The sequence below is a fragment of the Dicentrarchus labrax genome, unplaced genomic scaffold (genome assembly GCF_905237075.1).
Source record: "Dicentrarchus labrax unplaced genomic scaffold, dlabrax2021, whole genome shotgun sequence".
NCBI lineage: Eukaryota > Metazoa > Chordata > Actinopteri > Moronidae > Dicentrarchus > Dicentrarchus labrax.
This window is the reverse complement of record NW_026136703.1, coordinates 385,335-398,334: the sequence shown is the minus strand read 5'-3', so window position 1 is coordinate 398,334 and position 13,000 is coordinate 385,335. Positions and strand designations below refer to the sequence as shown.

Genomic DNA, 13,000 nt, shown 5'->3' with positions numbered 1-13,000 from the left:
GCAGTAGAATAGGGAGAATATACAGTATGCTTGCAACAGATTCAAACTCCCAACTCGTCAAATGCTGCTACTTGATTAGTGGCCCTCTGCCTCAATATATGATGCTGTGGTGCCGCTCTTGCATTACGCAAGAGTACAATAAGTACATGAATAAAACATAACATACCTGGAAGAAACTGTTTACTTTTGGTTTCACACAGGACACAAACAGCAGTCTTCTGGGCCAAAGTGCTGTGTTTGTTCGAGCCATCCATCCACCCTTGCCATCCATCCACCCAACCTCCATAGCAGACTTGGTTGGTTCGATCCCTGGCTTTTCCTGCTGCATGTCGTAGTGTCCTCCAGTAAGATACTAACCCTCAAATTGCTGTGTCATCAGTTTATGAATGTGTCTAAAGCATTTTGAGTGGTTGGAAGAGTACAAAGGCAATATAAGAGAAGTCTACTGTGGATTCATGAGGCTGCTTGTACATCTGCCTGTATAGTAGGTTGGAAAGTCGGGACCAATCTTTCCTCTATGCTGAATCTGTAGTATAATGGCTAACAATTTGTCTGATATTTTACTGCTTAATGATTATTATGTGAAGATTAGTATTAGTAGATATATGATTTTCAAATTCTGTAGTACATTCAGTCAGATTCAAGGACCTGTGACATCATGGTTTGTCGCACTGTTTGCTGTTTGTTGGAAGGCTTCATCTCCAGAATCATGGCATGTGTGTGAAATAAAAGCTATGAAACCAAGCTGGAGCAGAATGATAATGCTACTGATAGTGTCACTCATGCTTCACCTCTCCCTCACTCTCTTGGTCTGTAATCTCTGTTTTCCCCCTGTAACCTCCTCTCTATTTCAAAGCAAAAAAAAAAAAAGAATTGCCTGCAGTGGTCAGATCTATCTGATGCTATCTTTTTTCTTGCTGGCTTTAATGTAAGCAGATTCCCAATCAGCCAGGATGAATCCAATCAAAGCAGAGGGGGAGGTGCAACAATCTAGGGCACTTTTCCCAATGACTGCTGCAGGCCAGGAGATTAGAGGACAGAGAGGTAGAGGAGGAGGGGTTAGAAAGCCAGAGTTTCTACAATGAAGAAGAAGCCTTTCATTCAGCAAGGCAACACTAAATCACACATGCATTCATCAACTTCACCTCCATTTGTCTAAATCCCCCAACACCACAACTCCTCATAGATACGGAAATGCAAATTTGCCTCCTTCTTCCTTATTCATTTCCTTTTTTTAATTATTTCTACTATATGGATGCCAACGAGGAAGGGAAGGGGCACAGTGTTTCTTCAAATCAGCATGACTACTGGTTGATTTATCCTCAAACTTTTCCCCCTTCCTCCCTCCCCCTCTCACTTCCCCTCTCCCTTTCCCTCTCGCTTCCCCTCTCCCTTCCATCTCTTCATCCCCTTCTCCACCAACGCTGGTGACGGCTCTCCTTCCTCTCTTCTCTCTCCTATTTCCAAAGCTTAACTTCATTGTCTCAAGCCCCACTCCGCTTTCATCTTAAGACAAAGATTTATGTAAATCTTTGGGCCGGGCGTTAATGCGGAGCGCCGTGTGAGAAATAGCATCCCTAAATCATGGCATTGTTGTTGAAAATGACAAGGCAGGCCCGTTAATCCTACAATGCGATCATCCAAATGTGTCATAATGCCATGTGTAGGCAGTCGAATCTGAATATCAAAAAGACGCCACGCACCTCTTATACAGCGCCTTTAGTACTTCCACCACTAACGCACTACTACCCTCTATCTTTCTTTTTCTCTCTGTCTTCCTTTTAAGAACTCACCCTGCTTGTCACTGCACTGGCATTAAAAAAAGGAATACAACACAAAATGCCACAATCTCAAGTTTGTTGCAGAACAGGAATCACTGTCGCATTTAGCTTTCCTTTTATTGTTTTGGTTGTTTTCTCCCACATTTCTCCCACACACTTTCATTCATTTAGATTCATTTAGATAATAACAAACTACATCTGTGTAATTGTCTAAGTATCTGTGATTGTGAGATGAAATAAATCAATGGCTTTTTGCATTGTCCCTGGGATGTATTTATTTTAGAAACAGCATTATGTGGCTTTGTGGTGAAACAATATGCAGATCCAAGGGGGAAACAAAGAGTCAAGTCACTACATGTATGGAGTATTTAGCTAACAATCAGTTACCTTGTCTTCCTTTATTTAGGATCTGAAGAGGCGGCAATGCCAGTCCTTCCTCTTATTTATGTGCAGTGCTGCACTCAGGGATCAAATTGAGCCCAGTGAAAGTCTGATGAGGATTTATTTGCTGGGGGTAATTGACAAGTGAGGCAGAGGCCGAGGAGCGTGATAGTTGCTTTTTTGGAGAGAGCCATGAAACAGGCATGCCAATCAATTGGACAGGGACAAGCTTGGTGAATGATAATGTTAATAATTACCATCCGCATCGAGGGATTCCTCCCTGATTGGCTGTGAAACCTCTGCCATAATTAAAAGCCCTGGCCCAAGCTTTTCTATCCCTTTCCTCCCATCTTTACCTCCTGACATTGTGACACCTCCTCGTTTGACCCCTTCTCTCTTTATCCTCCCCCTCCCTCCTTCATTCCTCTGCCATCCAGTCAGGGAGGAGGCCCGCGGGGGGATTTTGTCAGGGAGAATAGCGGCGTTGATCTTGAAGGCTTAAGACCCTACTGTACCTGTCAACAGTGTGGCTTTGCCGCTGACGACCAACGGCTTAAGTCATTTGAAGTTGCCTCTTTTTTAATGAGGAGGGGAGGAGGCGCAGCGAGCGTTGACAGCCAGTCAGGGTCTTGAAATAATTCCATACCTCTGAATAACCAGAGGTGTCTGTCTGACTTAATCCAACCCACACACATACACACACACTTTTAAAGTAGTGGAAATGAAAGCAGGTTGCAGGGCTAATAATGAGGAAGTGGACATCCTTGTCCTGTCACAGTGCAGACTATAGTTCTGCTGCTGCACTGTGGATTGACTCTATGATCTAATGAACAAAGATGCATCCTTAATTAAAATGAAAACATGTTTCTGTCATTATGAATGGTCATCTTTATGATAACATAATACTGAACATTACTGGTATCCAAACGGATATAAACTAGGGCTGAACTAACCGTTATTTTTACTATTCATTAATCGTTATTGTATCAGAAAAAAGTGAAAAATATCCATCTTAGTTGTCATCTTCAGTCATCTCATCTTCAGTCTGACCAACAGTCTAAAACCCAATGACATTCAGTTTACATTTTGGAGGACTAAGAAAGCCAACAAACATTCTGGCTTTAGTGATTAATAGATTATCTAAATAGTTGCTGATTCATTTTCTGACAATTGACTAATATTAATGTCACTGCTTTTGCTGCATTTCAAGAGATTGGTTTTGGGTTGTTGTTTTACCTGCTATACAAAACTGTCAATAATTCATCATTGCGGTTATTTTAAAATGAATTACTTGTAATTTGTAATCTCTTCTTTCAGCAAGGTCCCCACCCCCGGACCCGCATTGGGTCTCATTACTTCGCTCTCACTTTCTTTCTCTTGGCTGGGATAATCCCCCCCATAGGGGACTTCAAAGTGCAGGCCGGCCAGGGAAAAGCCTTAATTACCCATTTGCCTTGAAACTCTTGCCAAATTACAACTCGCCCCAGTCCGTCCGACGCTGCGCTCCTACCTCCCTCTATCTAATTGTGGGTCAGGATTTTTTCTTTCTCCTCCGCTGTGGAAATGGAGAGATGGACTTATAATAAGAGACAAAAATCTGAAATGTTGAAGCAGGTGACGATAGAGTTAGTGACCATTTTTAGGGTGTTGATTTGCCTTCATGTGTATTCGTTTTTTATGTAAATATTCATTATAATAGAGACTATCAATGTAGAATTTTCATTGTCAGTGTTGTCATTCAAAGTCACAGACATGCAGAGCATAATGATCTGTTATTGTCCGTTTTGTGTTGCTTTTAATGGAAAAGCCAGACGTCAGCTGACCAAAGACTCATTCACTGTCTTATGAATGTAACTTCATGATCTTAACTTCATTCACTGCAAAATAGGATTTCAGATATAATTATTGACACCTGAAAGGAATTCAAATGTACTTCCAGACTTTATTACAATAAAGTGTGACCATTAACAAGATAACAGTCAATGAGGTTTAACTCTGTCATAAAGTTTTTCAGGTATAATTGTAGATGTCCAAAAAGAAATAGAATATACCGACATTATATGAAACTATCCTGTTAGCGATATCAATACAGCCAGTAAAGGAATAACAGTACATTTTGGTCTGTCCAAGCTACTCTACATGATTTAACATATTTAATTATAGAGGCTCAAATGAAATTAAGATATACATACATTATATGTATAAAACATATCCTGTAAATGACGCCACGAAAAGGATATGAATAAACATATGCTGACTGCACTGCTGTGTAAATGTATATGGTTTAAACTGGTAAAAACAAAGTAATAAATTAACTGGAGTATATAGATGTTTTCACTGAAGGTTTTAGGTTTAATTATTAAAACTCAAAAGGAATTCAAATATACTTCCGGTATATGCATAAAAGTATCGTTAGTAACTACAAAGTTCAAATGTGCTCTGGTGTACTGTGTATAATGCTTTATACTTATACCTTTATACACATATACTGTATATTAAATATAAGTATCCTGTTAATCACTACACAATGCAGAACTGCACTTTCCTACACAGAATGACAGTAAATTGTGATGTGTTGAATGAGAGGTCAAAACTATCTGAAGTATCTAATTGACTGTTTATTTCAATGCATTTATGTGCTTTCCATGTGTAGTGCACAATAACCGGTGGTGCACTTTAACCCATTTTAATCCATTAATGACTAACGACTAGATTTAGTATGTAAAAAGAGATGGAAACACAAAGTCTGCTGTGAAAAAATGTCGAGACATGAGTCTACCCAGATGCTTTCATGTATTTATCATGCCTTGATTGGTAGGCAAATTAGATTTTCTTTTAAAGTACAAAAAAGAAGAAAAATGATTTAAACATTCATTTGACATGTGAAATATCAGATTTACACTGGATTACACATTATTGAAATTGAAATTGTTTTGAATCTCATGGTACCAAGCATTTGATGTAACTCTTTTTGAGATACAGCCATTTCTGTATCATATTATTATATTTAGCCATTAGTCAATAGGGGTTATTCATTTTAGCCAATAAGAGTACATTATAAAATGTTTCTAAGGTCTGCACAGTCATTTTAAGAAAATGCAACAATCTAGAATTTGTGGGTTCGATCCCCAGCTCCTGGTGCCACATGTCAAAGTATCCTTGAGCAAGATACTGAACCCCAAATTGCTCCCGATGCCGTGCATCGGTGTGTAAATGTGTATGAATGTTAGTTTCTGTTCGATGGACTTTGCCATCACTGAGTGAATGTGTGTGAAAGGGTGAATGTGGCACGTAGTGTAAAAGCGCTTTGAGTGGTCGGAAGACTAGAAAGGCGCTATACAAGTACAGGTCCATTTACCATTTACCATTTACCAGAATATGTGTGTATCAAAATCTGAAATGAACTAATTCATTATAAAACTAACCTATTGTTCTAGATGTTTTCCTGGAACAACAACTGAAAAAGTATGATAAAAAAAGGCGCTGTAGTCATACTTTGACCGATTAGACATTTTTTATGGATTTATGCTTAACTCAGCCAGAACTGTAAAGGTCCTGTGTGTAGGATGTAGTGACAGTTAGTGGTGTAGTTGCAGATTGCAACTCTCTCACATCACACTCCCTTTTCAAATCTGAGGGAGAAACTATGGTGGCCGCAAAAAAACTTCAACGACCCTATCTAGAACAGTGTCTGGTTTGTCCGTTGGGCAACTATAACATGGTGGTTCAACATGGCAGACTTCATGAAAGGTGAGTTGTAATGTCTGTAGATAAAAACGTCTCATTCTAAGGTTACAAAAACACAACAATTCTTATTTTCAGGTGATGATAAACTAATGAAAACATACATTTAGATATTATATTCCATTTCTGACAATAGATCCTCCTAAATGCTTAATATTATAAAGTGCAGAAAATTATTGATATTATTTTTGATATTATGATTTCACATTAATGGGTTTAAAAAAAAGGAGAAGTAGACAACAGGAGTCTGAATGTCATGTTTACTGTAACCAGCCAATGGTGTCCACTGGCCACACCTCAGTGACATCATAGAGAACAACCTATAAGAGTCAGTTCATGTATTTAAATAAAGTGACATCACAAACAGCATTACATCCCTACTCCAAAAAAAGCCCGCCCCCAGCCCCTCCCCTCTGCATCAAACATTATTACATATCAAAATTACATTCTCTCAACGTCATCCCAAAGCTGCTTTTTTGTTGTTTATTGTTATTGTTATTGTAAATCTAATGCAAGCTGTCATTGAATAAAGGATTGATCTGATTTTGAAGGATTTTGGAAGGACGTGGAGGGAGAGCCAATATAAACGTTAAAAAACAAAAAAGTATCAGGAAGTGGCTGACAAAAGTCTGTTATCATCAGAAAACGATGAAATGCAACTTTACTGGATTAGTTTGTTTTAAAGAGGTGCTGCTGATGGGAAATCAGTAGCTTTCAAGGTTTTATCTGAGCCCCAACGATTTTCTATGAGTTTTAAAAAGCATTAAAGGGATGGAATATAGTACTGCTTCAGGTTGTTTTCTTCTTTGTTATCGCAGCATTTCTGTGATTGGCGGGTGTTCATATGATGATAGGTTTTTTTGTCAGTGTCATCAGCAGTAAATGTGTTTGTAGCTAATATGCAGCCTGTGTTTTCAAAAGTAAACCTTACACAAGATTGTGTGAATGATATTTTCGCATTATCAGTGTGTTTCCATAGTCCCTTTCTGTCCGACTTGCTCAAAGAATAAAATGAGACAAACAGGCAGAGGATGAAGAATTGTAACAGCTTGTATTTGTGCTCTGTTCTCATGCCGAGAAATATCAATGGGGGAGGCGTGTGCCTGAAAACTGACATGGAGGTCACAAAGGTCAAACAGAATAACCCCCCCACCCCACCCAACGCTACCCTAGACACAGGAAGTCACTGCCAGTGCCAGTTAGAAATCCCAAACAAATAAGAAAAAAAAATCAAACAAAATGAGTCATAGAAAAGTATATACAACCAATGGAGCGGTAAACCAAACATCGACTTGTGATTTGTCACTAAAATTGATTGTTGAAGAACCTCTTGATACCCTTCTGTACAATGTGATTTATTACAACAGTACAAATTCATCAGGTTATTTGTCCAGCCCCATGAGAGGAAAAATACATCATGACAGCCTGTGAGTTGTGTCTTGTCATTGGAATGTAGTCACCCTCCCCCTGCACCCGATATAAGAGCAAGACGTCCTGAGGTACTCCAAGTACCCTATTCACATAAGGATGTACATAGCCTACAAGTTAAAAAAAAGACAAGCTCCTTAGGAAAGACAGCAAGTGCCTACACATGTATTTCAAACCATCCATGAAGAATAATCCATTCCAAAAGAAGAAAAATAGATACAAGTCAGGATTCTCAGTGTGTTTTTCCTGAAAAGCAGAATCAGCGTTCTGTTGTTTCTATGGGAGAAAACCTCCATCTGCTAAGGGAGCACCCACCCCCAGCCCAACAGCCACCCCACCACCAAATCCAAGTTTGTTACAGCTCAGTCATTTTTTAATTTGTTTATTTTTTATTTTATTACACCCAAGGCAGAATAAAAGTTACTAAAACTTAAGACTTTTACAGTTACAGTGACAGAAACAGTTTAACAGACCCACAATTTAAATTGGACTGCAAAATAAAAAATAAAAAACAAAGTTTTTCTATTTTTGTAAAATGCCCAGGCATTCTCCAATATTACAAATACTGGTATACTTTTACAGTAAACAAGAAAAATGTAATATATATTCATATATATTTATATATATACTAAAACCCCGTCACCAAAAAAAAAAAAGAAAAAGAAAAAGAAAAGAAACAATATACACATCGCCACTACGGCATTCAGAGAAACTTTAGAAGCAAACCTGGGGAAAAAAATACTCATTTGTTTAAAACACACATACACACAAATATTATTTTACCCTTGTACTTGTTTCAATACTGTAAACTTATTTTAAGACAGAGTGCACTAAATTCTTTTTTTAAGTTTCTGCATTTCCTGATTTTTGTTGAGTCTTCCTTTACATTTTGTGTGGCTTTTGTCCACTCCTGGAATTTTCTGTTGAGGGACAGACTCTTGTCCTTATGAGTGAGGAATTTGATATATATCTATATATAGGTTTGTGCCTTTATATGTACATATGCATACATATATACACACACAGACACATTGATATTGTGCTGGGTACTCCTAAACCTAAACTCAGCATTGTTTCATTTCTATTAATTTAAATAATTCTGTTTAAAGGTCAAATTACACGTTAAAGTGAACACAATTTTACCTTTTGTTTTCTTGTTCAATTTGATGCATCATAAAAAGTGTTGCATTTGTCTGAGACAATAAATAGGAAGATCATTATTCAAGGCACACTCATGTCAAATTGAATGGCAGTACAAAACTGTCCCAACTAAAATTGTTGTTTTTTTTTGTTTTTGTTTTTTTTCTTTTCAATTTTATAGTGCCAGCATTGGGAAAGCCTTGCTAACAACCCTTGGCACATCAGCGTCAGGAGATCCCAAGCTCTAGACCCTTTAGTACCTTCTCTGTCCAGCTCTGTGTGTGTGTGTCGGACGGAAAAATCATAAAGTGCGGGTCTGTTATTAAGAGCTCTGAATTTGAACATTGATAGCATTCAATTCAGATCTGATTTAAAAATTAAAAAGTGCCACTATGAGGTGGATGGGGCCAAAAGAAAACCTTGGGTTATGATTTATTTTTTTAAATAACGGGCATGGAGCAAACTGATACTGCTTGTCTTACTATTAGTCTTAGTATTTCAGCACACACTGGTATATTTTTCCTCTTCTACACAACTGTCACAAAACTAACAGTGAAACTTGGAATGCAGGATTCCTATTCCTGGAGAGGTGACTTCATCAATCAGATGATAACTATTATACTATAATAATAGAAGTCAAATTTTACTGTACCACTTTTTAACAAATTGTTAGATATTTTAGCACAAAAAATGCATAGGGATATGGATTTTTATAGATTTTGAGCATAAAATCTGAGAATTTCTGCAGAAATCCAGTAAAGTTAACCATCTCTCTTAAATGTTAGAATTAGAAGCAGTGGCTTCAAATATAAATTATTATAATCACTTTGAAATGAGGATTACGCTTGACATTAGCCTGGGGGGGGCAACATATGATTAAATGGAAATGGAAGCTTCTGGAAACATAGGAATGATTTGGGCCAATAAAGGAAAGTAGTATAGCTCACCCTGAGATGTCCCTGTGCTCACTCTCTTGTCTCGTTCTCCTTTCTATCTCTATGCATGCTTATCTTGCATGGCTTCATGCTCAGTTTACTCCTAATAAATAATATAGCCTAGATCATATGGCTTCATGCAAAATAGAAAACATGGATGTATTAATGTAGGTAAGATTTTAGTAAGTGGGTGTGTGGAAAGCAAAGGAAATGAGGGATGGTTGTCGTAGCGTCGTCGGGGCTTGGTACTATGTACCAGTCAGCAGCTGCCTTATCTAGAATCTGTTTCTTCTGGCTGGTAATGGTGTTCTCAGGAGGAGACAGGGTTTATAAACCTTGTGATCTTCTTTGATTTTAGATTTACTGTCAAATATGACACTCAGTGCTACATATCCAATTATATTGACATGTTTTAGAGTCAGTTCATGCTACAATGCCAAAGGATTGTTGTCCGCGTATCGTCATCACACAAAATAGACTAATTCTAGCATTCTCAGTTAACGCCACTTTCAAATCGAAGATTGAATTCAGCTTCTCTTCAAGAAATCACACATTTAGCTTAATATACAATTTCCTACAAGCAGCGGCCAAAAAAGATTACTTAAAATTTGCTTTCGTCTCTGTAAAAAACTCTCAGGATATTGTGGGTTTCTTAAACGCAATGCAAAATCAAAGTAAAACTAATTTTAAAAAACGTCTAAATAAAAATGTACCTGCACATGCCAAAATACAAAATTCAATAAATACAGAAATTATTGCACAGTTAAAGGCTCCACATATGTTATAACTCAACTGACTGATTGTTTAAAAATGAACCCCAAATGAGGCAGTTTAGACAGCTTCAATTGGTTTTAAGATCTGTTTTCACTTTTTTCTCAGTTGGCAGTTTCTTAAAAACACAAAAACTAACCCAAAATTAATATTTCAGAAAAAGAGTATCCAGCTACCCCATTTTGTTATTTTTTTAAGTCAAAGTGTGGCGCAGAGTGTGGAAACAGAGACCCTGGTTTAGGTTCTCTCTGCTTGTTCAATTTTGACCTCATTGGTCATCAAATGTTCTCCATGCCACTTTTTCATATGTTTCTCTAGAGTGCTGTACACACTGAAGGGCATTTGGCAAATGTCACAGCGGTAGACCTCCTTACCAAGCTGGCCATGTGTCTTCATGTGGCGCGTGAGCTTGGAGCTCTGGGCGCAGGCATAGTTGCACAGCTCACACTTGTAGGGCCTCTCGCCTGTGTGGCTGCGCCGGTGCACCGTCAGGTTGCTACAGTTCTTGAACACCTTGCCGCAGAATTCGCAGGTGTCGCACCTCCTGCTGTCCTTGGAGCTGGGTCGGCCAGGACCGGGGCCCCCACCCAGATGAGGTGTGCTGCCTCCACTGGCAGTGCCGCTGCGGCCTGACAGGCCGCCATCCAGCAAGTCACCCGGAGGCGTTGAGAATCGGAGACTGCCATTCTCGGACGAGTGCTCAGAGGAGGTGGCGAAGGGTGATTGTCTTGAGTCAGTGAAGCCTAGAAAAGGGTCTTTGATGAAGTGGCGTGAGGCAGCATAGCCCACCAACCACTGGGAGTAGACGTTCTCAGAGGGTATATGGGGTGCTGGGGGAATGTCCAAGTCTTTCTCAATCTTGATCCTCTTATTTGAGGAGTTGGACAGGCTGGGGCTAGTGATGGGGGTGGGCTTACGGGGAAAGAGGCCTGAAAAAGAGTCACCGGAGCCACAATTCCGGCCATTAATGGTTGTCCTCTCTTCCTGCTGGTGGTGGTCCATCTCCCCAGCCACTGAGTCCTCATCCCCAGTGTCCCGCTGGCCATCTGAGCACCTCTTGGAGAAGGGCATCCTTTTACGATTGTCAACTATCAAATTATTGTACTGCTGTATAGAGTTGAGCCCCCCACCTTCCACCATCTTTTCAAGGGCAAATGATGACTTCTCCTCTGAGGGTGGTTTAGAGCCATTCTCCCGGTTCCGGTAGAACTCAGACTCCATGCTGAAGTTGGACTCTGGTCGACTCTCATTCTCAAGTTCCTCTTCTTCCTCCTCCTCTTCTTCTTCCTCATTGCCTTCACCCTGGAAGTCCCCATCACGATTCTTCATGCCCTCACCTGTGACATCACTGGTGCCTGGCTCTGGGGAGCTTGTGGTAGACAGTCCATCATCTGAGCGCCCCGTCAGGGACCCAGCCTTGTGCATGTGGGTCTTCATGTGGCGCTTCAGCTTACTTGCCTGAGAGCAGGCGTGGTCACACAGCTGGCACTTGTATGGTTTTTCTCCAGTATGGCTGCGCCGATGCACCACCAAGTTGCTCTGGAACTTGAAGGTCTTACCACAAAACTCACAGGACTTGATCTTGTTCTGTGTCTGAGGAGGGGTGGTGCTGTTTGGGGGCATCGGTGGTAAGGGAGGGGTGCTTAGAAAGGGTGATTTAGGCCCAGGCTGAAAAGGGTTGGGGTTTAGTAGTCGGTGCATAGGGTTGGCCCTGCTGGGTGACAGTGGTGGTGTGGTACTGTTGGTGTTCCCTGCCAACTCACGTAACCTTCTAGAGAAGTCCATGGACTGGGACTCCATGGCCATGGGCGTTAGACGCATCACCCTCTCAAAGGCACTGGGGTGCTGGGAGATGAGACCCATTTCCTCTGCACTAAGGCGTTCCAGCCGATGGGGGTCCAAGTGGTGCCGGGGAGGTGGGCTGACAAATGGAGGTGTGTTGGGGAGGCGGTTCTCCAGGAAGCCTGGGGGAGGCTCCCGGAGCAGGGGGCCCGTCATTCTCAGGAGATGGAAGGGGTTGTTGTCGCCAAGAAAGTTGGTGAGGGGAGACTGTGGGATGGAGTCATTGCCCATGGGTGGGGGCATAGTGATGCGTGGAGTGAGGGCTGTGCTGGAGTGGTTGGACTCCAGATATATGCGAATACCATGGGTGTTCTGGGCATGCTGCAGCAAGAACCAGGCGCTGGGGAATGGCTGCTTACATGTGGTACATATGTAGCTGGAAGGCTCATCCCTGCCACCTGCAACACATAGGGAAAGAAATACATTAAATATTTCAGCTGAGAACCATTTATGTTCAAGTACATATGAAACATGATTTCTTTTTTTAAGACCGTATTAGGTTGAAGTAAAATCTATCAATTAACAAATTAAATTGTCATTAATGTTATTTCTTTTTAAATAACAGCTTATTTGCATTGTGTAAACTTTCCTTTGCTGAGGGCAGTGAGATGCAATAATAGCTGAAAATGGCTTGGCTCATCATGTTGTCACATAAATGTTACATACTTATCACACTTTTGACAAGAGCATTCTCAGTCACACTGGATGGGCCCACACTGGATCCATATTTTAAGTGCAGCTTAATCTCTCACTTGGTACAGAGTATATCTCTCCACCACAAACTGCTGAATTATTACAGTGTATGGTTGTGTGTGTGTGTGTGTGTGTGTGTGTGTGTGTGTGTGTGTGTGTGTGTGTGTGCGTGTGCGTGTCTGTGTGTGTTCGTGTGTGCATCTGGGCTTACATGTACAGTAAGACTAGTGGTAAATGCATGTAAGTGTGCATGATTGCATGTGTGTGTGGAATGGATGATTTTAA

General features: G+C 40.4%; 1 protein-coding gene across 1 annotated transcript in view; it reads right to left on the bottom strand.

Moving 5' to 3' along the window:
- Positions 1-6,152: 6,152 nt before the first annotated feature.
- The window catches only part of bcl11ba (BCL11 transcription factor B a), a 47,460-nt gene continuing 40,612 nt past the window's right edge, over positions 6,153-13,000 (bottom strand). The window contains exon 3 of the mRNA XM_051383688.1: positions 6,153-12,420. Coding sequence (XP_051239648.1) covers positions 10,418-12,420 — 2,003 coding nt within the window. The 3' untranslated portion in view covers positions 6,153-10,417. The remainder of the gene's footprint in view (positions 12,421-13,000) is intronic.